Consider the following 20,873-nt stretch of genomic DNA (forward strand, 5'->3'; position numbering starts at 1 on the left):
AGATATACTATCGTTCGAATTGTGGGGTGTCCTTAGGAATAGTGGGAGTGCATTTAAACTAAAGAATTTGGGTGATAAATCCCATGGCAACTCATTAGATGCTTCAAGTTGTAAGCCCAGTTTTAAAGCACCTACAGCAAAATCTCCCTCTCGCATGCTGATAGGATTCTAGGGTTTTGATTAGAGAATTAAGAGAGAATAGATGAAGAATTTAAAGAGAAGGGAGAAGAATTAATAGGAATTAGAATTAATTTTATTACTTCCCTTCTAAAAACATAATAAGAACCACTTATTTATAGTAGTTCAAGACAATCCTAATTGTAATTTAATAAGGACTTTAATTGAAATAAGAAATCCTAATACTAATAGGAAAGAAATTAAAACAAGCAATTAAAATAAAATAAACTATTAGAGTCCTAACATTCCTTGCCCCTTAAAACAGGCTTGTCCGCAAGCCTTTTACCCAGTCTCAATAACCGAGATTTTCCAATCCGAATGATGGTCAGGCGTTGGAGGGTTGTGAACAGGTATATCAGCGTCTAAAAGCAATAGGTGAGGTTGTTTGCAGCGATGCCCAGGCTTGAATTGCTCGTCACAGTTAAAACAAAGTCCTTTAGAACGTCTGTCCGCCTGCTCAATTGAGGATAAACGTTTGACATTATTAGGTAAGGCAGAGGGAACCGGTCCTAATAAAGATGGTGCTGGTGGAGTAGGAGTCGATTGTAATTTTGTGATTGGATCTTGGAGGGCAGGAATGGGGGAATAATTGCCTTGTAAAGTAATTGCCTTTTCCTGAAATCTAGCAAGTTCAAAAGTTTGTAGGAGACTAACAGGTTTGAATAGTTGTACGCCAGCCTTGATATCTTCACGTAACCCAGAGAGGAAACAACTAATGAAGAAAGGCTCTGTTAAATTACTAGTCCGATCAGCCAACTTTTCAAATTGTCGTTGATAGTCAAGAACAGTCCTTGTTTGACGTAGTTTGGTAAGGCTGCCAACGGCATCATTCTCTTCTAATGTCCCAAATCGAGTAGTCAAAGCCCGTGTAAATTGCGCCCAAGTCATTTCGCCCACAGTCTGCTCTAGCCAATGAAACCAAGGTACCGCATCACCATCAAGATGGCCAATAGCTAAAGACAATAAGTCAGCATCTGATAATCCAATAAGGCGACGATATTGCTCACATCGAAAAATCCATCCCGTTGGATTGTCACCATGAAAAATAGGAAAATCAAGGCGTATGTTACGAGCTTGCACGAGAGTACTTCCAATGCGTTCAGTAGGTTCAAGAGGGGGTTGGGTAGCAATTACCGTTTGAGGAGCAGAGGTCCCGCCAGTAAATATATTAACTTGTCGTTGATCAGTAACTGGGTGTTTGCCTTTTCGTAGCTGACTCAATTGCTGAAGGATGCCGTGCATGAGTTCCTGCAAATCGTTATTCTGCTTGGCTAAGGCTGTAACCTTTTCATCGATGGCTGTAAACTTGTCATGAAATTGTTGTGACAACTGCTCAACTTTGCCTTCAAGCTCCTTAACAGTCATGATGCCTAAAAGTCTAAAGAAAATTCACGCTTGGTTGAAAAAATTTAGATGCTGGAAAAAGTTTGGAGGGTGGGCCCGGTTCAAGTCTCCAAAAGCCAAGAGATATTGGCAAAAGTTTGGTTGTTGGGTTTTTTTTTTTTTTTTTTCAAATAGTGAACGAAAGAAAAAAAAATGGTGGCAGGAAGGATGTGCTCTGATACCAGATGATAGGATTCTAGGGTTTTGATTAGAGAATTAAGAGAGAATAGATGAAGAATTTAAAGAGAAGGGAGAAGAATTAATAGGAATTAGAATTAATTTTATTACTTCCCTTCTAAAAACATAATAAGAACCACTTATTTATAGTAGTTCAAGACAATCCTAATTGTAATTTAATAAGGACTTTAATTGAAATAAGAAATCCTAATACTAATAGGAAAGAAATTAAAACAAGCAATTAAAATAAAATAAACTATTAGAGTCCTAACACATGCTCACTTTTTTTGGAACATCCCCTGTTAAAATTTCGTCAAAATTTCAAACCAGCTCCGGTTCAGATAGAGCTATACAAGGGAGTTCCTGTTAGATCAGCTACAGGAGCTGGGGATTGAGTCCTTAAAAAGTCTTTACAAGATGATATTAGATTCTGCAATACCGGGTACGGTGAGCCATTTCTAGTGGTAAGACTGCTGCTTGCCTCATGTAATAACCGGATTAGAGTATCCTGTCCGAAATGCTGGGAGTTTTCCTTGAAAAATTTCAACCATGCATTCCTGGAAAATTCTGGTGAGCCACTAACAGGATGACTGACTAGACAAGAAATAGCAGAACCATAGTCTTTGTTCTCAAGTCTATTGCAAAACCTTTCTTTGATGAGAGCAGGTGGAGTAATCCGATCAGCCCGGGCCAAGTGTTCCCAAGTTATTTCCAGGAGCTCTACCTGCCAGCAGAAATAGCAGAAACAGTGATTTTGTATCTTCAGGGAGAGAGTACTGTGTTTATGCAAGCAGCAATAGATGGCTCGCAAAGATTTTAAAAATTCCAAAAGCAGGATACCTTTCCAGCCCTTGAAGCATCCAAAATCATTCGGAGATGACGTTTTGCATTGAAATGCAATCCATGGTGCAGCATCCGTTTATAAACAAGCTCAAGATCATACCACCTCTTCTCTGCAGCACAAGCATCTAACATGGTGTTGAACGTATAGATATCAGGTATTACCAGACCCTTCTTATCATATTCACGGGTAATATGATTGCTATCTTCTGCCATCTCCTGGAACAGTTTCATTGCCTCTTCAAACAAACCATGCTCCAGATAAGCTTTCACCATTATGTTGCAAGTGACAAGATTTGGGGAGCAAAAATTCTTCATTTGGTTGAAGATGTATGCGGCATTTTGAATATTTCCAGAGTCCAGACAAGCTTGAATTAAGCCAGTGTAAGCTACTACTAGAGGCTTGTTTGCAACCTTGCATATCTTATCCATCTGTAAAAAGAAAAGAATGACTGTCTCTGTAAGCAACAACTGAATCAAGTCATACCTACGATCACAACTACATATCGAATACCCACTGCAGATAGGTTTGAGTTCTAGTTTTAAGCTGAAGGTTGTGATCTTGAACTTCAGTCTCACAAGACAAAAATACAAAAATACAAAAATATCAGTTGGTGGGAAGAACAGAAGAAGGATACTTGTAAAATGGTTGGTTGTGATCTTTGCTTAAATGCGTTCAAACATTAATTAATTAAGAAATATATCACACAGATCAAAAGTGGGCCCAAGGATCCCATGATTCAAATGCCAGTCAGGCCCATTCAAGTACAGTCTTGCAAGTGGTGATTGAATTTTCAAGCTAAAAAGCTATAAATATATAAAGGCAAAGAGGCAAATATTTATTTAAAAAAAGAAAAAAAAGAAAAAAAAAAGCAACCTCAAGATCAAGCATGATAAATCTACCTGCATTAGTGCTTCTTCACACTTCCCAGCACTACAAAGGCAACGAGCAAGGTCATAATAAAGAGCAGCAGAACCTACAATTCCTCTTCTTTCCATGTCTTCAACAGCTGAAACAGCCTCATCTGTTTTACCTTCTCTCCAAAGAGTATTCACAAGAACTGTAAATAACAGAAGGTTAGTATCTAAATGAAATTATAAAAAACAGCATCCGAAACTGGTCAGATCACTAACATACCTTTATATGCTAAAGCATTCGGAATATGAGATTTTTGCACTTTCCTGAAGAACTCGTAAACCAAGTTGTACTTGCCACATGCTAACATCACCTGTTTGGGCATAAATTCAACAGCTCACAAATAGTAATCCATAAAGTATAAGATTATTCATGCAAGAAATGATCAACAAAAGCAAGACTCATCTAACAACGGCTTTGCAATAATTGCCACAATAGCAAGTCACTACATAATTTAACAAGAAGCTGTAACAGTTGCTGACCCTTTCCCATTGAAGCCAACAATGGAGACACATATCTAAATCTTGCTCCATAAACCTTGTAGGAATGGCATGGCTTTCTTTTCTCAAATTTGGCACTTTCCATATCAGTTCTACTATGTTATTGATAAGAAAAAATGGAAAAATGAAGTTTGGAATGGAAATTGTATTTGCATCCAGGTGTACCAAATGAAATGCACATGTTTATATCTACATCTGGAGTTTGTATTCAGTTGCACAGTAAATAAATAACTGGTAGAAGATAACACACACAGCAGCAGTTGGAGAACTGATGAAGGCTGGCTAATACCTCCATAACAAGTCCATATGTAGTAGCGGAAGGCTTCTGACCTTGTTGTTTCAACTGCTGCAAAACCCAAAATGCCCCTTCCCATTGTTTCCGCCGAACACAAGCGTTTAAGACCTTGCAAAGACAAGAAATGAATACATTTTTCAGCCAAACCATATAAAGATAATTACACAATTGCTACATATTAGTGTAACATTGCAAAGCTTTACCATATAATATGTCTAAACATCCAACAGATATTTTTTTTAAAACAAAAACGAATTATTGCATTTGCATAGTCTTTCAAGACATAACCATCTTCCCAATGGAGTCAATAGTTATTGAGAGGAAATAGAATGAAGACCCGAAAACAAAAATATACAGATGTTAAGTTCTGAAGATTCGAGATCCTATTTTTTTTTTAAAAAAAAAAGGTTGTGCAAAATTACTAAGGTATAATTTTACAAGTCAGTTTCTGTATGGCACAGACTTCCAAGGACAAGTAAGCAGAAAAAGTACACTAACATCTGCTATAATTTTTATATGAAGTTAAAGAAATTCTGATGCTTCAAGTTCAGAAAAGCGTGGATGCAGGGAAGGAACCTTTTGTTGAGGCTTATTGCATTATAATAATAAAATCAAATTATTATTTAACAGGTTTAACAATTAGTGAATTATTCAATCTCTAATTTTCATAAAATGTGCAGAACATGTCAGTACCTATACAGAATAACTTTTAGATACCAAAAGTTAATTGAGATATCTCATCTGACTCAAGGAGGCTTATTACATTGTTTACTGTAAACATGTTATCATCAGCTGGTAGTCTTAACAAGTTCTAAAATATTCATGAAATGTGCCGTATACCTTCACTAAATTGTGCAGAACATGTCAGTACCTATACAGAATAACTTTTAGATACCAAAAGTTAATTGAGATATCTCATCTGACTCAAGGAGGCTTATTACATTGTTTACTGTAAACATGTTATCATCAGCTGGTAGTCTTAACAAGTTCTAAAATATTCATGAAATGTGCCGTATACCTTCACTAAATTGTGCAGGAAACCAAATTAAATGAGACTTGGAATGCAAATGAGACCATCAATAGCCATGAAGACAGGTCAAAAACAACCTGTACAGTTTCCCCAATATAGATGATGACGAACAGAGTACTACTCACCGCATTGTAGACAACAATATCAGGTTCTAAACGTGGGTCCCATCTCTCAAGTGTGCCAGTTTTGAACTTCTTTTTGGGAAGAGAACGCATGCTATCAATCACATCAAAGAGTTCCTTAATATGCCCAGCTTGTCCAAGAGTGACGGCAATGGAACGATAAGCCACTGTGTCAGGATATGAGGACATTTGTTGCTGAACAGGAGATAAAACTTAAATGTTAGGTCTATTTCCTTCTTCCCTATCATTATGAATTATTTCAAGAAAGACACATGCGACATGCATGACAATTGATGCACATTACCTGCATTGTGAGAAATACATTGAGTGCCTCGACAGGTCTCCTTGCTTTTCCGAGGACATAAAGTGCAGTTGTGTAAATGTATCTACATCAAAAAGCAGAAATATAGTGAAAGTGTGCTTATATACAATTCCATGAATGTTTTAATGTGCTTACATACAATGACCATGAATATTTTAAGTGATTCTAATCGCACTAGAATTTCAGAGCGACATAGTTAACACAAGATTAAAGAATAATGAAAAATCTCAGTCAGTATTCTTGTAATGACAATTCCAAATGACTGACAAGTAGCATTCTTACATTATGACAAATATAGCTCAGACAACTTTGGGCTTTGCCTACTCCTCTACCTTTTCAAAAAATAAATCAAAAAAAGAATGAAGAAAAAAATTAATAGATTGTTAAAGCTGAATAGTCCTTGCATAATAATACAATATTCTTTCAAAATAAGGGTCTCCCAACTAAGCCATTAGAAGTTATTCTATTAAACCAAAAGTACATGCTTTAGTCAATAGATAACTTAACACAATTTCCCGATAACATTTTTCAAAATTCTACCTCTATGGCAAAAGCTCCATTCTTGAGGCATTCAATCAATCAGATGGGTAAAGTTAATAGTGATAAAGATTGTAGAAAGACTTGTAATACTTTTCTTTCAACAACAATGAGAAGTCAAAACAGCTTTGTTGATGCAAATCTTTGTTCCATTATGCAGACGAAGGATGCTACAGTCAAACATGCACTCTGTTCACCAGAAAAATAGAAGGTAAAAAGAATACCGAAGCCTGTAGGATTTGAAGCGTTCACGCATCTGAAGCCACTCAATCACTTGTAGCACCCGCCGCCAATTTCCTAGTTTACCCAAAATCTGGATAACCCTCAATATACAATGATCTGAATATCTAATCTGTGCACTTCGCATCATCTTAGAGAATATCCACTCAGGCAGATTGATATCTGCACCATTCAACCTGTTAAACTGCACTTTAGCTTAAATAATAACATTGACTGTTGAATCTGTGATAGAAATGAAATACAAAGACATGTATGAGCATCCTATATATATTTGAAGGAGTCAGGACACGCTTCAAAAAAAAAATGATGCTCTGTTGCCTTCAGAAACCTTAATGGCAGGAAGTTGATGCAGATTCAACCACACTACAGGGCACATGAACAAAATGAGAAACACATTTGTACCTAACGTCAGGTGAAGTACTGAAGAGTAATAATTGAAAGATAACACCTACAAAATCAGATGATCCACATGGAAAATAAAGAGCATATAAATACATACTGCCTTGCTAGTTTTTGGATTCGCTCCTCCATTTCCATTCTAGAAACTCTTTGCTTGTCCATGATGTCATTACCTTCCTCAAAAGTTTTGAAGGCTGCTCTTTCCTCCCCCCAACTATCATCATCTCCTTCTTCAAGAAAGGACTTACTGCCGCTAGTTAATCTTCTACTTTTATGCTCAATTTCTTCATGAGTATTTTTTGAAATTTTGATGAGGTCCGTCACATTTTCACCACCAAGTGATTCATGATTTCTGTCACCAACTTCCCTCTTCTCAAAACTTTTCCCTTTTGTTTGAATCATTTTTGGGGAATCTCTATCATGAAGAAGCTCTCCCCTTGGGTAAACAGTAATGCCATTCTTTTTATTATTAACCAATATCATAGAGCTATTTCGTGCATTCTGGAACTTTTTAACCTTTTCTGGGTGTGAGTTTTTCAACTCTGACTCCACACCTATAGATTGATAATGCAACTGTCTTTCACCCATTGTCTCTCTTCTGAAATTCCCTTTCACCTTCATATCCACAAGGCATTCTTTGCTATTCAACTTACCATTAGACTTTCTAGTTGCACTCCCTGTTCGATCGAATTTACCTCTAACTGCCTCTTCAGGTTGAGTAACTCCATTATCATTTCCACATAATTCTTGATGCTCCAAAACTCTAGAAAGAAATTTTTTATTCGAATAACCTTCAAACTTCTGCAGTTTTACATTTGCGTCATCTCTTCCCGATGATGGTGTCCACACATCTTTTCCCCTTGAACCATCCTTCGACATATATCTATTCAACCTATGATCTTGTGTTGACTTTCTGATTACACTCCCTTTTCGATCAAATTTACCTCTAACTGCCTCTTCATGTTGAGTAACTCCATTACCATTTCCACATAACTCTTGATGTTTCACAACTCTAGTAATCATTTCTTTGTTAGAATAACCTTCAAACTTCCTCACTTTTATAATTGTATCATCTCTTCTGGATGATGATGTCCTCAACCCATTATTTTCCCTAGAACTGTCCTTCGAATTATATCTGTTCGACTTATGATCTTGCTTTCTCAATTGACCACTTTTCCATGTCTCCATATCCTTCAAATACTCACTAAAAGATGGCTTAAATTCAAACTCTTTCTCCAGAACCCCACCTCCAACCAACCGCTTATCAGACTTTTCGTCCGACATAGCAGAAATTGTTCCACAACGAAGCTTTCTAAGCATAAAACTTCTACTATTTTTAACATTCTTGGTTTTTAGTCCAATGCCTAGAATGGAATGCCGTGAATTCAACATCTTACTTGAAGGACACTGTTTCCAGTTGCAATCCAAAGTAATACTCCCATTTCTTCCTAAACAAGAGGTACCCACTTGCGCATTTGTCATAATTAACACCTCCATTTCAATTTTACACCACTAAAACTCAAAAAAATTCGTAAAAATTGCCTTACTTTCACATAACTCGGAAATCAAATTACAGAAACAAACAATCGCAATAAAGGAGAAACTGCTTTCTTCTACTAGCAGGGCTGAACCATACAGTAGCTAGCAAAAGAAAAAAATGAAGATAAATACAAGAACAAGGTTGATGAAAACTTTGCTTTCAAAAGAAACTCACAGGGAACATTCGGCATTTGAAAAGCTTACAGTTTGTCTTCACTGCTGGGTACAAGGAGTATGCGACCATATACGAATCACTAACCGAACTAAAAGATAAATGTAAAGGCGGGGTCGACTTACCAACGATTAACAAACCTGGTAAGATATTAGATATTTAATCAGATAAAATAATACTATGTGGACAAATAATTTAACAAAAAAAATAATGCGAAAGCACTAAATGGAGAAATAAAAGAAAGTAAAGGGACTTAACTGATATATCACAGTTAATGGACTTCATTTTATAGTTTTGATATATTTTGGTAGAATATAAAATATCAAAAAGTAAAGGGTCTTAATGACAAAGTACAGTAAACGAACTCAAATTATCATTGAGGCGAAGAAACAATTTGAGAATTTAGAGCAAAAAGGAAAACCCTGATTTTGCATTCTATGATCTTCTCTTAGCCGTTCCACACTATCGGTCGCCCGTCGGTCGCCGTCAGCAAGCCGGAAGCCGTTAAAGAAGGTCAGTGTTTTCAAAACTTCTTGATTTGGCGTCTTGTGGAAGTTCCGTCAAGAAGTACAATTAGAAGTTCATTTACCTTGTACAGTGTATTATACGACATTGTAATTGGTTAAGATTTTCGGCAATTTCACTTTCTATGTATTTATTTGCCTTGTTTTTAGATTCGCATGAGGAGTTTGTGTTAAGTAGTGAAACAGATTGAGGAAAGTTTTTATATTATGGGGAAGAGAACGACTGGGAAGAAAAACAAGGATGATGAGACCGACGCCGATACCTTGGAAGAGGAGGTAATTAATAGCAGAATAAGGCATGAGGTTAGTGATAATGATGTTGAATTCAGAGCTACTCCAAATGACGTTGTGGCTGAGGATGATGTTGATGTAAAAAGGCAGAAGAAGAATAAGAAAAAGAAGAGGGATGAGATTAGAGGCGATGACGTTGAATTATGTGCTGTTAGCAAGAATGAAGTTGCGCTAAGGGATGGGAAAAAGAGAAAGAATAAACAGCGGAATGAGGATGGTGTTAATGATGCTGGATTACGTGAGGGTCGTATTGAGGATTTGGTGGAAAGTAATGCTGATGAAGCTGAGAGTGAGAAGAAGAAGAAGAAGAAGTTGCTGGAGGATGGTAGTGATGGGGCTGAATCTAGTGTGAATCAGAGCAAGGCTGTTATAGATATTGATGTACATGTTCACAAAGAGAAGAAGAAGAAGAAGAGTAAGAAGAGGCAAGAAGTCAGTTGTGATGATGATGAATTTGGTTCTACTATAAATGAGACTGTTGTAGAAGGTGACGTGGATATGAATACTGAAAATAAAAAGGATAGAAAGAAGAAGAAGAAGAAGAAAAAGAGAAAGTTAGAAATTAAGGAGGATGAGACTGTTTTAGAGGGTGACGTGGATATGAATACTGAAAATGAAAAGGATGGGAAGAAGAAGAAGAAGAGAAAGTTAGGAATTAATGAGGCTAAGAAGAACAAGGATGAGAGATTTAACAATGAAGATGAAGTCAGTGGAGTATTAAATCAGGGTTTAAAGCATCACCTTGAACTGGAAGAGAATACTAGCCTGCACAAGCAAAAGAACGACCTTGAAGAGGAAGGTGAAAACAAGAAGAAGAAGAAGGCTATGTCAATAGGAAAACATTCAGGTGGTGATAAAAAAGTGTCAAGAACCAAAAAAGGTGTTAAGCCCAATGATCCATCTGAAAGTTCTGCACACAAAGAGAGACCTAAGAAAGTAAGCTTTTCTGATCATGTTCAGGTTGTTCCTTCATCTGAGGCTAAAAGTGACAAAAATGATGGCTTCGTCCGTGGTAAGCGGTTCTCTTTAGAAGAAGATGAGATGATTAAAAAGGCTGTAATCAACTACATTGAGGCTCATAGACTAGGTGAAGATGGTCTAAATATGGTTTTGCATTGTAGATCTTACCCCGAAATCAAACACTGTTGGAAGGAAATAGGGGCAGCCTTACCATGGAGGCCCTGTGAGAGTATATATTATCGAGCTCATATTCTATTTGAAAGAGATGAAAACCGTAAATGGACACCAGAAGAGCTAGAACTTGTCCGGAAGTTCTATGAAAAACATGGATCAGATTGGAAAACAATGGCTGACACACTTGGCAAGCATAGATTTCATGTCAAGGATGCATGGCGCAGAATAAAACTGCCCAATCAGAAGAAAGGACAATGGTCCCAAGAAGAATATCAAAAGTTATTTGACTTGGTGAATATGGATTTGCGTATGAAAGCTTCTGAAGAAAAGAGAACTAAGCATGGAATGTTGCGAGATAATATCAGTTGGGAGGCAATTAGTGAGAAATTGTCCACCAGAACAAATGCTATTTGCTGTATGAAATGGTATGATCAGCTAACCTCACCTATGGTTGCTGAAGGCAAATGGGCTGATACTGATGACTTCCACTTGGTGAATGCTCTTTCTGGCTTGGATGCTTGCTGCATGGATGATGTAGACTGGGATAATCTTCTCGAGCATAGGTCTGGAACTATCTGTCGAAAGCGATGGAACCAAATAGTCAAACACTTAGGTACAGATGGAAACAAGTCATTTCCCGAACAGGTTGAAATTCTTTCAACACGATATTGTCCGGATGTTCTTGAAGCACGACTCGCCTACAATAGCAAGGGGACTACTGTCTAACGGCCCCTTAAATTGTCAAATGGTTCAGTTTGATTAGCGCTCTCCTGAAGCCAAACTGCTGTTGCAATCTCTAGATTGTTGCATTATTGTTGTGAAGTAGTTCCACTATTGTTTAGAATTTCCTCTCAATTTTCTTTCAGTTGCCATGCATATAGCAATCTGTTTTTAAGTTAACAATTAGAAAAGTGTGTTCATCTTTAGGAGTTCTGTGAATTTCTAGAAATCTTATGCCTTGAATAGCTTTTCTTCTAGCAGAGTCAGCTGTAGATCACAATAATATTTAATGACCATATATATGGAGTTCTGAATGGAAATTTGCTTGCTACAGATTTTGAATCTTTGTCCTTATGTACTTGATGTTAAATATGTATAAAGATTTATCAGCATTAAGAATATGCAGATATACCAAATATCTCCTGGGAAATTAAACCATGCTTGCTGAGGGGCAGATACTTGGGCTGATTTCATATCTTCTAATGTGAACTAATTAATCTATATGTTATATTTGTTTTGTTTCAAGAGTAACTATAGACATCCGAAATTTTTATTTTAAATTACATTTCATTTCAAATGATATGTCATTCATTAATTGTTTAGTAATTTTTTATAAAATTAAAGCGAATTAATGAATGTCATATTATTTTAATAGTTTTTTGGGACAAATAATTTGAGATGTGTAGTATTATTCTTATCTTTAATTCTAGATTCATGTATCATAGGGAATTATAAAATCTCTTTAGAAGAACGGTATTAATTTTAAAAGTAAATAGAAGTTACTGTTATTCTGTTAGGACTGTGTATGTGCCTGAATAATGATTATTACGTTAAAGATTAAACTAATAAATTATAGCAAAATCTTATGAACTAAAACGTGGCAGAATGGGACAAAGTCAAGGTCAGCTGGCTCATAAATTGGACCACCTTCATTTCTGGACTTTGCTTTACAACGACGCCGTTACGTGGAACGTTTATTTTCTTACAAACCAGCACGTGGGCCCCGCGACGCGAACGGAACTAGACCGTTGGCCCGTTGCACGCTCGACCTCGTACAGTCGTACTCTTCAGAATTCGAAGTAAAAACAAAAAGAAAAAATAAAAATAAAAAGAAGAAAAGGTAAAAGCATTCAAATTCAAAAATTCAAACAGGGCAAAGCAGCAATAAAGAAAAGGGACTGCCTGCCACTTCTCTTGCAAAACCTCTCAGTTGATCTTGAAATCAGAGCTTTCATTTACTCCATACACTTTCCACTACAAGTAACTTCAAGCTCCTCCACCTCCACTTCAAATTTCAAATCTCCACTCCTTTTTCTTTCACTGGGGACCCCATTTTTATTTGAAGAATATTTGATGGATTTCCATTTTTTCATCATATTGTATTGAACATTCCTTAAAGCTTGCTTTTAAGTTTTTAAGTTGTCTTGTTTCTGTTTTAGAGTAAGTTTACTCGAATTGAAAACCCATTTTAAGTACTGGGTTTTTTCTTATTCACCAGTTAAAGTTCATTTCAGCTTGAAAGCTTGCTTTTTCATGCTAATTTTTTAGTTGCGAAGCTTAAAACTTTGCCTACAATGAGGGATGAAAACGCATCAGAGAATCGAGCCAAGACGCTGAAATTTGCTGATCAAAATCAACCACCAAAGTCTCAAAATACAAAAACCAACAGCAGTGCCAATCCTTCGAAGCCTCGATCTTCATGGGGACTGAAAGGCTTCACAGCAGACAAGAAGACAAAGTCTCAAGCGACTGCTACAAGCAAGAAGCTTCCTTTGACGACAAACTCATCAGATGTCACCAACCAGAAGAACTCGATTGTTGCTTCTCATTCTCGTGTGAAGAGATCATTGATTGGAGATTTAGCTTGCTCGATGAATCCAGCTCAAGTTCATCCAAACTCTTATCAAACTCATCGGCGACAGTCTTCAGGGTCACGTGATTTGTTTCTTGAACTGGATAGTTTGAGGAGCTTACTTCAGGAATCGAAAGAGAGGGAGTTTAAGCTGCAAGCAGAGTTGTCAGAGTGGAAAAGGAATCCAAAAGTACTGGAACTTGAGAGGGAACTTGAAGCCAAGAAAATTGAGAATGATGAGATTGTAAGAAGAGTTGGGATGTTAGAAGATGAGAAGACAAGTTTGTCTGAGCAATTGGCAGCGTTGAGTGTGATTTTGGAAAGAAAAAATGACAATGAGAATGCAATCAACATGGGATCGTCGTCGTCTCAGAATCTTGAGATGGAAGTTGTTGAGTTGAGGAGATTGAATAAGGAGTTGCAGATGGAGAAGAGGAATCTTGCTTGCAAGCTTTCTTCAATGGAGAATCAGCTTACTTCTCTCGCTAAGGCTTCTGAGGTACAACTGTTTAATGAATTATTTCTTGAATTTTAAATTTGCTTTGTTTTTTATTCTTTATATCTTTTAGCACTTGAGTATAACCATTAATTGTATTGACATGGGTTTTGATTGTTTGTGTTGATGTTTTATAGAGTGACATTATTTCAAAGATTAAGGCCGAAGCATTGGTGCTAAGACACACAAATGAAGATTTGAGTAAACAAGTTGAAGGTTTACAGATGAGTCGATTAAATGAGGTTGAAGAACTTGCTTATCTTAGATGGGTTAACTCTTGTTTACGGGATGAGTTGCAGAATTCATGCTCGACAACGAATTCTGAGAAGGCATCAAGTCCCAATACGATAGAGGAAATTGTTGAAAATGTTGGTTCTTTGCCTAATCAAAACAATAAAGTGTTAGAATATAGTGGTGGCAGGAAATTAAGTTTCATTAAAAAGTTCAAGAAATGGCCAATTGCTGGTGAGGAGATGTCAAATTTAGAATGCCAAGATAATGTTTTAGATAAAACTTGGGTTCAATTAGAGGAAGGGAGAAGTCCTAGAAGAAGGCACTCAATAAGTGGATCAAACTGCTGTGCGGAAGAGTTGATGCCAAACAAGAGAAGGCAATCTGATGGTTTTATGTGTACAAAAGAAATGGAACAAGAAGAAGAGTCCTTATCATCTCAAAAGTATGATTTTGATCAAAGACCTCAATTTTCTGCAAACCGACTGGAGGTGAATAGAAATGCTTCTGTTTTAGAGGTGGAGAAAAGAGTCTTGCGCGTACCGAACCCGCCACCAAGGCCTTCCTGCGGTATATCAGGAGGAACTAAAGAAGAACGTCAAGCTCAAATTCCACAACCACCACCTCTTCCACGTCCACCTCCCCCGCCACCAGCTCCAAAGTTCTCAGGGAAGAGTACCACTGGAGTTGTGCAGAGAGCCCCACAAGTGGTTGAGTTTTACCATTCACTTATGAAGAGAGATTCCAGAAAGGACTCTTCAAATGGAGGTGTCTGTGAGGCCCCGAATGTTGCAAATGTTCGTAGCAGCATGATTGGTGAAATTGAGAACCGTTCATCACATTTGCTTGCAGTAAGTACTAGCCTATTCCTACTCCCCTTTGCTTTTAGTGTATCACACACCTTACTTGTTACAAATTGTTTGTAACTCCTAACTTTTTAGCTGTAACAGTGAGGCCTTTTTTTTTCTCTCTTTAAATTGCTGAGAAATCACTATTAGAATCAATATGCATTTATTTTTTCCATGACTACTTATCCATTTATGGAGTACCAATGGCAATCATTGCAGTTTAACTGTCCTTTTGAAGTTTGAGCTATACTCAGTTATCCTTATGTTAACATCATTATTTGTGCAGATAAAGGCGGATGTTGCAACCCAAGGAGAGTTTGTAAACTCATTGATCAGAGAAGTTAATAATGCAGTTTATCAGAACATTGAAGATGTTGTGGCCTTTGTGAAGTGGCTTGATGACGAACTTGGTTTTCTTGTGAGTGTATCCCCATCTTCTGTTTCATGCTAATTATGTGGAAATCCTACAATCTGCTTTTTATGTTGTATTTGATTCTCGCTAGGATAATCATTCGAATGTAATTGGAAAATCTGACATAAGGTTAACTTCTGAATAGCTACAGCATACCTTTGCAGAAAAATATATGCATTAAATTTTGGTAATTTCTTAAAAGAAAATTGTTCTTTCTAACTACTACTCTCATGGAGTAGAAGTTTCTGACCCAATTTTACACATGCATTTTCAAACAATTAAAGATTCCGGGCATTTCCTCTGTATTACTATATCGGTGAGTTACAGACCAACCTCAACGTTTTTGTATTTTTCTTACAGGTGGATGAAAGGGCAGTCCTAAAGCATTTTGATTGGCCGGAGAAGAAAGCTGACACATTGCGAGAAGCAGCATTTGGATATAGAGATCTGAAGAAGTTGGAATCTGAAGTGTCTTATTACAAGGATGATCCCCGTGTGCCATGTGACTTGGCATTGAAGAAAATGGTTTCTTTATCTGAGAAGTGAGAACCTTTCTCTAGATGAAAATGCATTGGTTCTCTTTCATTTGTTTTATTTTAGTAACCCAATATCTTCTTACTGTAATGGTTGATGGGCAGGATGGAACGAACAGTTTATGCTCTTCTAAGGACTAGAGAGACTTTGATGCGCAACTGCAGGGAGTTTCAAATTCCAACAGCTTGGATGCTTGACGACGGGATTATCAGCAAGGTAAACTCAATAACTTATAGTTTTGTTGTTCAAATTGTCTACAGATGCAAGATTATATGAACTTGGAATCATAAATGGATTACCATTTCATCTGTTAATTTTGATTTGTCAAAACTCATCTCCATTATAAGAGGATTTCAGACACTGACTGTTGTGAATATTTTAGCAGTAGCCTGCCACACCCATAATAAAAGGATGGCTGTGTCTTCAATATGAAATATTGATCACTCACACATATGGATCAATCTCAACAAAGCTTTAGCACAGAGATGTTAGGCAATCTTAAATATTACTTGTAAGAATTCTGTAAATGACATGATTCAAATTATTATATATATCGCTTCATCCTGCGATTGCCTAATCTAGTAAGTCCATTTACCATATAACTAAACCCTGGGCACTAGTTGCTAGCTGACTAAAATCAGCAAATCTCTTGGTTGTAGACTTTCTTTCAATTTGTCAAAAGTTCGTCCTTGTAATATCCCGATGGCTTGGACTAGCAATTCATTCAACTAGTATGTGATGTATCAGATAAAGCTCAGCTCAGTGAAGTTGGCTAAGAAGTACATGAGGAGGGTAGCGATGGAGCTTCAATCAAAGGCAGGAGTGGAAAAGGACCCTGCAATGGACTATATGCTTCTTCAAGGAGTGAGGTTTGCTTTCAGAATTCATCAGGTAATGTGCTGTCTTGTTTAATTCTGTCAACTTTGTTATCTTGTGCACTCAGTAACTAAAAACTTTTTGATGAACAAGAAAGAGTATTACTAATTTATGATTCAATGGTGCAGTTTGCAGGAGGATTTGATGCAGAAACGATGCACGCATTTGAAGAACTTCGCAACATCGCACATCTTTTTAACAAAAAGTAAATAGAGGGATGGAAAGTTGAAACAATCTTGGCTTACCATCTCAGTAAGCTTCATACTGTTATTGTATATATACAATTTTCAAAGGTTGGTATCTGGTTGCTGGGCGGAGATTGTTTCAAAATTGTGATGACAATTCAATTTTTTATCATATTATGGAAGTTGAACATTTTGTTGTGAGATATGATCATATGAAGGAGAATTTTGTTTGGAGTTTTAAGCAAGCACGTTTTCTGTCATTGGAATGTAAGACATCACTCTCACGCAACGCAACAAGATATTGATGAGAAAATTTTGGAGCCAAAATGCACCGATGAAGGAAGCGTTGCTGCCATTCCATTTCGATGCTCTCTCTCATTAAATAGATGGGGTCTTCGATTTGACGCTCGAATCATATAGTTTTGCCACGTACATGATTTCAATAACTTGTTAGGTATGCTAAGCCTGCTGGCCTATTTATTTGATAAACAAATAAATAAAACTTTCCGATATACGGCCACAATCATATAACATTAATCAGGTAGTGCTCCACCATATATCACTGCTTGATGATCCACGTAATTAAAATGATAAATAATAAAATAAATAAATTATTACTATGATAGTGTAGTTATTAACAGTGTCCTACGATGGAGCAACTCCAATATAACTAAATCCTCAATTAATATTAATGCATGTGGATGATGTGATGTGTATTCAACTTTTGGCTATATTTCATTGCTAGTATATGTTAGACGACCTTGTTATCTTGTTTAACTGCTAGCTGTAGTACATACATATCAGTTATCATTAGTAAGGAATGGACATAAACAGGAGCCATGCTGGTTTCAAAATAATTAATTTGTTCAGGTATCATGGCAACGTTGTAATATTAATTTACTTTGGTTATATGGATTAATGTTGATGTTAGACTGTCCGTGAATGATGACATCAACAAACATTAATTCTCTTAAGCTGTACCGCAAAGTAACATGATCTTGTTCGGACAATCAAAACAAAACCAAGTACGTGCATAATTGAATTGACATTGTCCAACCACTGAAGGCCAAATAACCATGTGACATCGCATTCGCATCAGTGGGAAGTGATGATATATCAAAAATATATCGTCTATAAACCCTAGAATAAGCATCAACCACCGGTCCACCGCCACTTAAGCTAGTGCCAAACAAAATTAAAAGATTGAAATTAAAAGAAAAAAAGAAGAAGAAGAAGAAAAGACATGCAATATTTTAATTTGTGATAGGTTAAAATAAATAAAAGCTGGCCAAGAAAGCAAAGATGATAACATTTTTGATAAGTGATACATATTCAAGCTGTCATCAGTCATCACTTTCCCTGGACGTGTATTTTTCCTTTGCATGGGCCACCTCTTGTCTCCTCCAATTCCCCGTTCAATCTTTTTTCCTAGCTTTATATACCTCACCGCACTAATCCCCTTCCCTGCCCCAAATCTTTCGCATATTCATATTGTTTCTTTCCCATTTCAATCTCTCATGTCAGCCGCCGTTTCCGCCGCCGCCGCCGCCGCATGCTGCTCTTCCAAGAGCAGCAGCACTACTACTTCTCGTACAACTACCACTTCTGCGAGGACCCACCATTCAATGCTCTTTTCATCACCACAAGCTTCAATACAGTCACCGGTAGTATTATTTGGTCGATATGAAGCTCAAAAAAGAAGAGACTGGGACACGTTCATGCAGTACCTGAGCCAGCATGGTCCGCCGCTGGCTCTGTCCCGCTGCAGTGTAGCCCACGTTCTTGAATTCCTGAAGTACCTCGATCAGTTTGGCAAGACCAAGGTGCATGCTCAGTCTTGTCCTTTTTTCGGCCACGCCCACGCCCCTGCTCCGTGTCCGTGCCCGCTGATGCAGGCCTCGGGCAGCCTCGATGCTCTCGTGGGGAGGCTCCGGGCAGCCTATGAAGAGAACGGGGGGCAGCCAGCGATTAACCCGTTTTCTGCTCGTGCTGTGAGACTGTATCTTAGAGATGTGAGGGATGTGCAGGCTGAAGCTAGAGGGATGATTGGCTATGATCAAAAGAAGACGAGAAAGAAAAACTACATGCCACACCACATTCAACAACAAGAGCAGTACTATGATTGATCTTTAATTTGCTGATTACTATCACGAGCTGAAAACAGGGTCTGATTTTAGTGCATGATTTATCAATTAGATCTTGAAGAGTCACTTTTAAATTTTGCACCTGTGGTTTAATTGCTTTGAATGGAACAAGTTGTTCTGGGAGGACATCCGGACAAGTATCCTCTCCTAATATTTCTTCGTTCCCAATCTCTGGTAGCAAAACAAGTGGTGGAGGTTGAATTCTTTATTTTAATATTGTTCTTTCTTAATCTTTAAATCTAGTGAAAAACAAGTGGCGGAGGTTGAATTCTTTATTTTAATATTGATAATCAAGCTTTTTTTTTTAATTTTATTTACAATTAAGCTAGTTTTTCACTAGATTTAAAGATTAAGAGAGAATTTCGCTAAGAAAGAATCTTAATCTATTGTGGGATAAATAATTTCGAACAGTTCAAATATTTCAATATCTTAAAAATAAAGTTTTGAGTTCGAAACATGACTAATATCAAGATTAGAGCTAATACATTAAAATTGGAATTAACTTTAATTTCATTTTTTTATTTTATTTACAATTAAGTTAGTTTTTCACTAGATTTAAAGATTAAGATAGAATTTTCGTTAAGAGAGAATCTTAATCTATCGGGATAAATAATTTCAACGGTTCAAATATTTCAATATCTTAAAAATAAGTTTTGAGTTCAAAACATGACTAATATCAAGATTAGAGCTAATACATCAAAATTGGAATTAACTTTAATTTATTGTCATATAACTGCTCCTTCGTTCGATGATTAGCCCTGATCTTCAAATTAAACATTTTTAATAGCTAATCCTTTCGTGATTGTATATTAGGATAAAATGAAAAATGAAAAATAAATTATGACCATTGATATAGTTCTCGATCAGCCAAACAAAGAAAAAATCAGTTCACTAGGTCTTTTTCTTTTATAAAAATATCTAATTCCACAATTTTTGATGGTATGTTCGAGGTGATTGGATCCCTGTGCAGTTGGTGAACTAATGAATTATATTAGCCGTTCAAATTTTTAAAAATATTTTCTTGAGTTTTATGTTATATTTTAATTCAAAAACAAATACATAATTAAGAAAATGTAATTCCAAATATAAGAAATTGAACAAACGAAACAAAGCTACTGCAACATTGAAGTTTTGCCAGTGTTTGGGATGAAATATTCAAAATCCAAATAATGAAGTAAATTTAATTCAAAACGAAAAAAGACAAGACATGCAGGTGCACGAGTGTCCTTGCTCCCCATTTTAATAGTTAATTCATGTTACAATAAGTTGTGGTAATTAAGGGTCTATATAGAATTGAGGTTGGGTAATTGTAATTTAAAAACTACAACACTTAACGTTGTGTTTACTTCACATATTAGGGAATTGGAATTCGAAATCGGAATCATTGACAACTTTAGCTTCGCAAAATAGAGGCGGAAATCAAAATTGAAATCGTGAACCCCACCCAAATTTGGGAATGGAAAATGAGAGATTGATTCCCAAGACCCTCTTAGGAATCAATCTCTCATTCCCTAGATTTTCCAGTTTATCCCTATTAAATTTTTATAATCTATTATATTTTAATAATTTTATCAAAATTATTATTTAAAATTTATATTTACTATATATTATTAATTTATATTTCATAATTACATTTTTTTTTCACAGTAATTGTATGTTAAAAGTTACAGTACTTTAATTTCAAATAAGACCTACATGAAAAAAAATTCTAAATATTAATTAATATCCTTGCGTTGTAATATATATGCATTTCAGTTGCCAAGCTAAGGAATCTTTTTATTTTTTATTTTTTCCTAAGATGAGCATTCATATAATAAGTTACCTTATAAAGGAATTCTATTCCTTAAGAAATGGGGCTGTTTAATTTTAAACTTTTTATAAATTTCCAAAAGTGTTTTTCGTTTTCTCCATTTCGTTTCAATACGAAAAGTGAATGACACGATTGATCTTGGGGAAAAAAAAAGAAAAGAAAAGAAA

At 36.3% G+C, this 20,873-nt stretch overlaps 4 protein-coding genes across 4 annotated transcripts; 3 read left to right on the forward strand and 1 right to left on the reverse strand.

The window, feature by feature from the left end:
- Window positions 1-2,009: 2,009 nt before the first annotated feature.
- Window positions 2,010-8,817, reverse strand: LOC18052110 (pentatricopeptide repeat-containing protein At1g30610, chloroplastic). Its single transcript, XM_024191199.1, has 10 exons — window positions 8,682-8,817; window positions 7,039-8,579; window positions 6,524-6,715; window positions 5,745-5,826; window positions 5,444-5,635; window positions 4,283-4,396; window positions 3,716-3,806; window positions 3,481-3,638; window positions 2,578-3,009; window positions 2,010-2,461 (listed from the first exon to the last, which is right to left on the reverse strand). The coding sequence occupies exons 2-10, from the start codon at window positions 8,433-8,435 to the stop codon at window positions 2,075-2,077; spliced, it is 3,045 nt and encodes a 1,014-aa protein (XP_024046967.1). The 5' UTR covers window positions 8,436-8,579; window positions 8,682-8,817; the 3' UTR covers window positions 2,010-2,074.
- Window positions 8,818-9,043: 226 nt separating this feature from the next.
- Window positions 9,044-11,633, forward strand: LOC18052111 (RNA polymerase I termination factor). Its single transcript, XM_006448750.2, has 2 exons — window positions 9,044-9,162; window positions 9,324-11,633. Exon 2 carries the CDS (start codon window positions 9,381-9,383, stop codon window positions 11,322-11,324), a length of 1,944 nt encoding a protein of 647 aa, XP_006448813.1. The 5' UTR covers window positions 9,044-9,162; window positions 9,324-9,380; the 3' UTR covers window positions 11,325-11,633.
- Window positions 11,634-12,675: 1,042 nt separating this feature from the next.
- Window positions 12,676-16,993, forward strand: LOC18052112 (protein CHUP1, chloroplastic). Its single transcript, XM_006448751.2, has 7 exons — window positions 12,676-13,669; window positions 13,804-14,748; window positions 15,032-15,163; window positions 15,518-15,699; window positions 15,796-15,907; window positions 16,439-16,582; window positions 16,696-16,993. The coding sequence occupies exons 1-7, from the start codon at window positions 12,893-12,895 to the stop codon at window positions 16,774-16,776; spliced, it is 2,373 nt and encodes a 790-aa protein (XP_006448814.1). The 5' UTR covers window positions 12,676-12,892; the 3' UTR covers window positions 16,777-16,993.
- Window positions 16,994-18,032: 1,039 nt separating this feature from the next.
- LOC18052113 (protein G1-like1) lies at window positions 18,033-19,106 on the forward strand. Its single transcript, XM_006448752.2, has one exon. The coding sequence runs from the start codon at window positions 18,135-18,137 to the stop codon at window positions 18,876-18,878; it is 744 nt and encodes a 247-aa protein (XP_006448815.2). The 5' UTR covers window positions 18,033-18,134; the 3' UTR covers window positions 18,879-19,106.
- Window positions 19,107-20,873: the final 1,767 nt, after the last annotated feature.

The sequence above is a fragment of the Citrus clementina genome, unplaced genomic scaffold (assembly GCF_000493195.1).
Source record: "Citrus clementina cultivar Clemenules unplaced genomic scaffold, Citrus_clementina_v1.0 scaffold_2, whole genome shotgun sequence".
Lineage (NCBI taxonomy): Eukaryota > Viridiplantae > Streptophyta > Magnoliopsida > Sapindales > Rutaceae > Citrus > Citrus x clementina.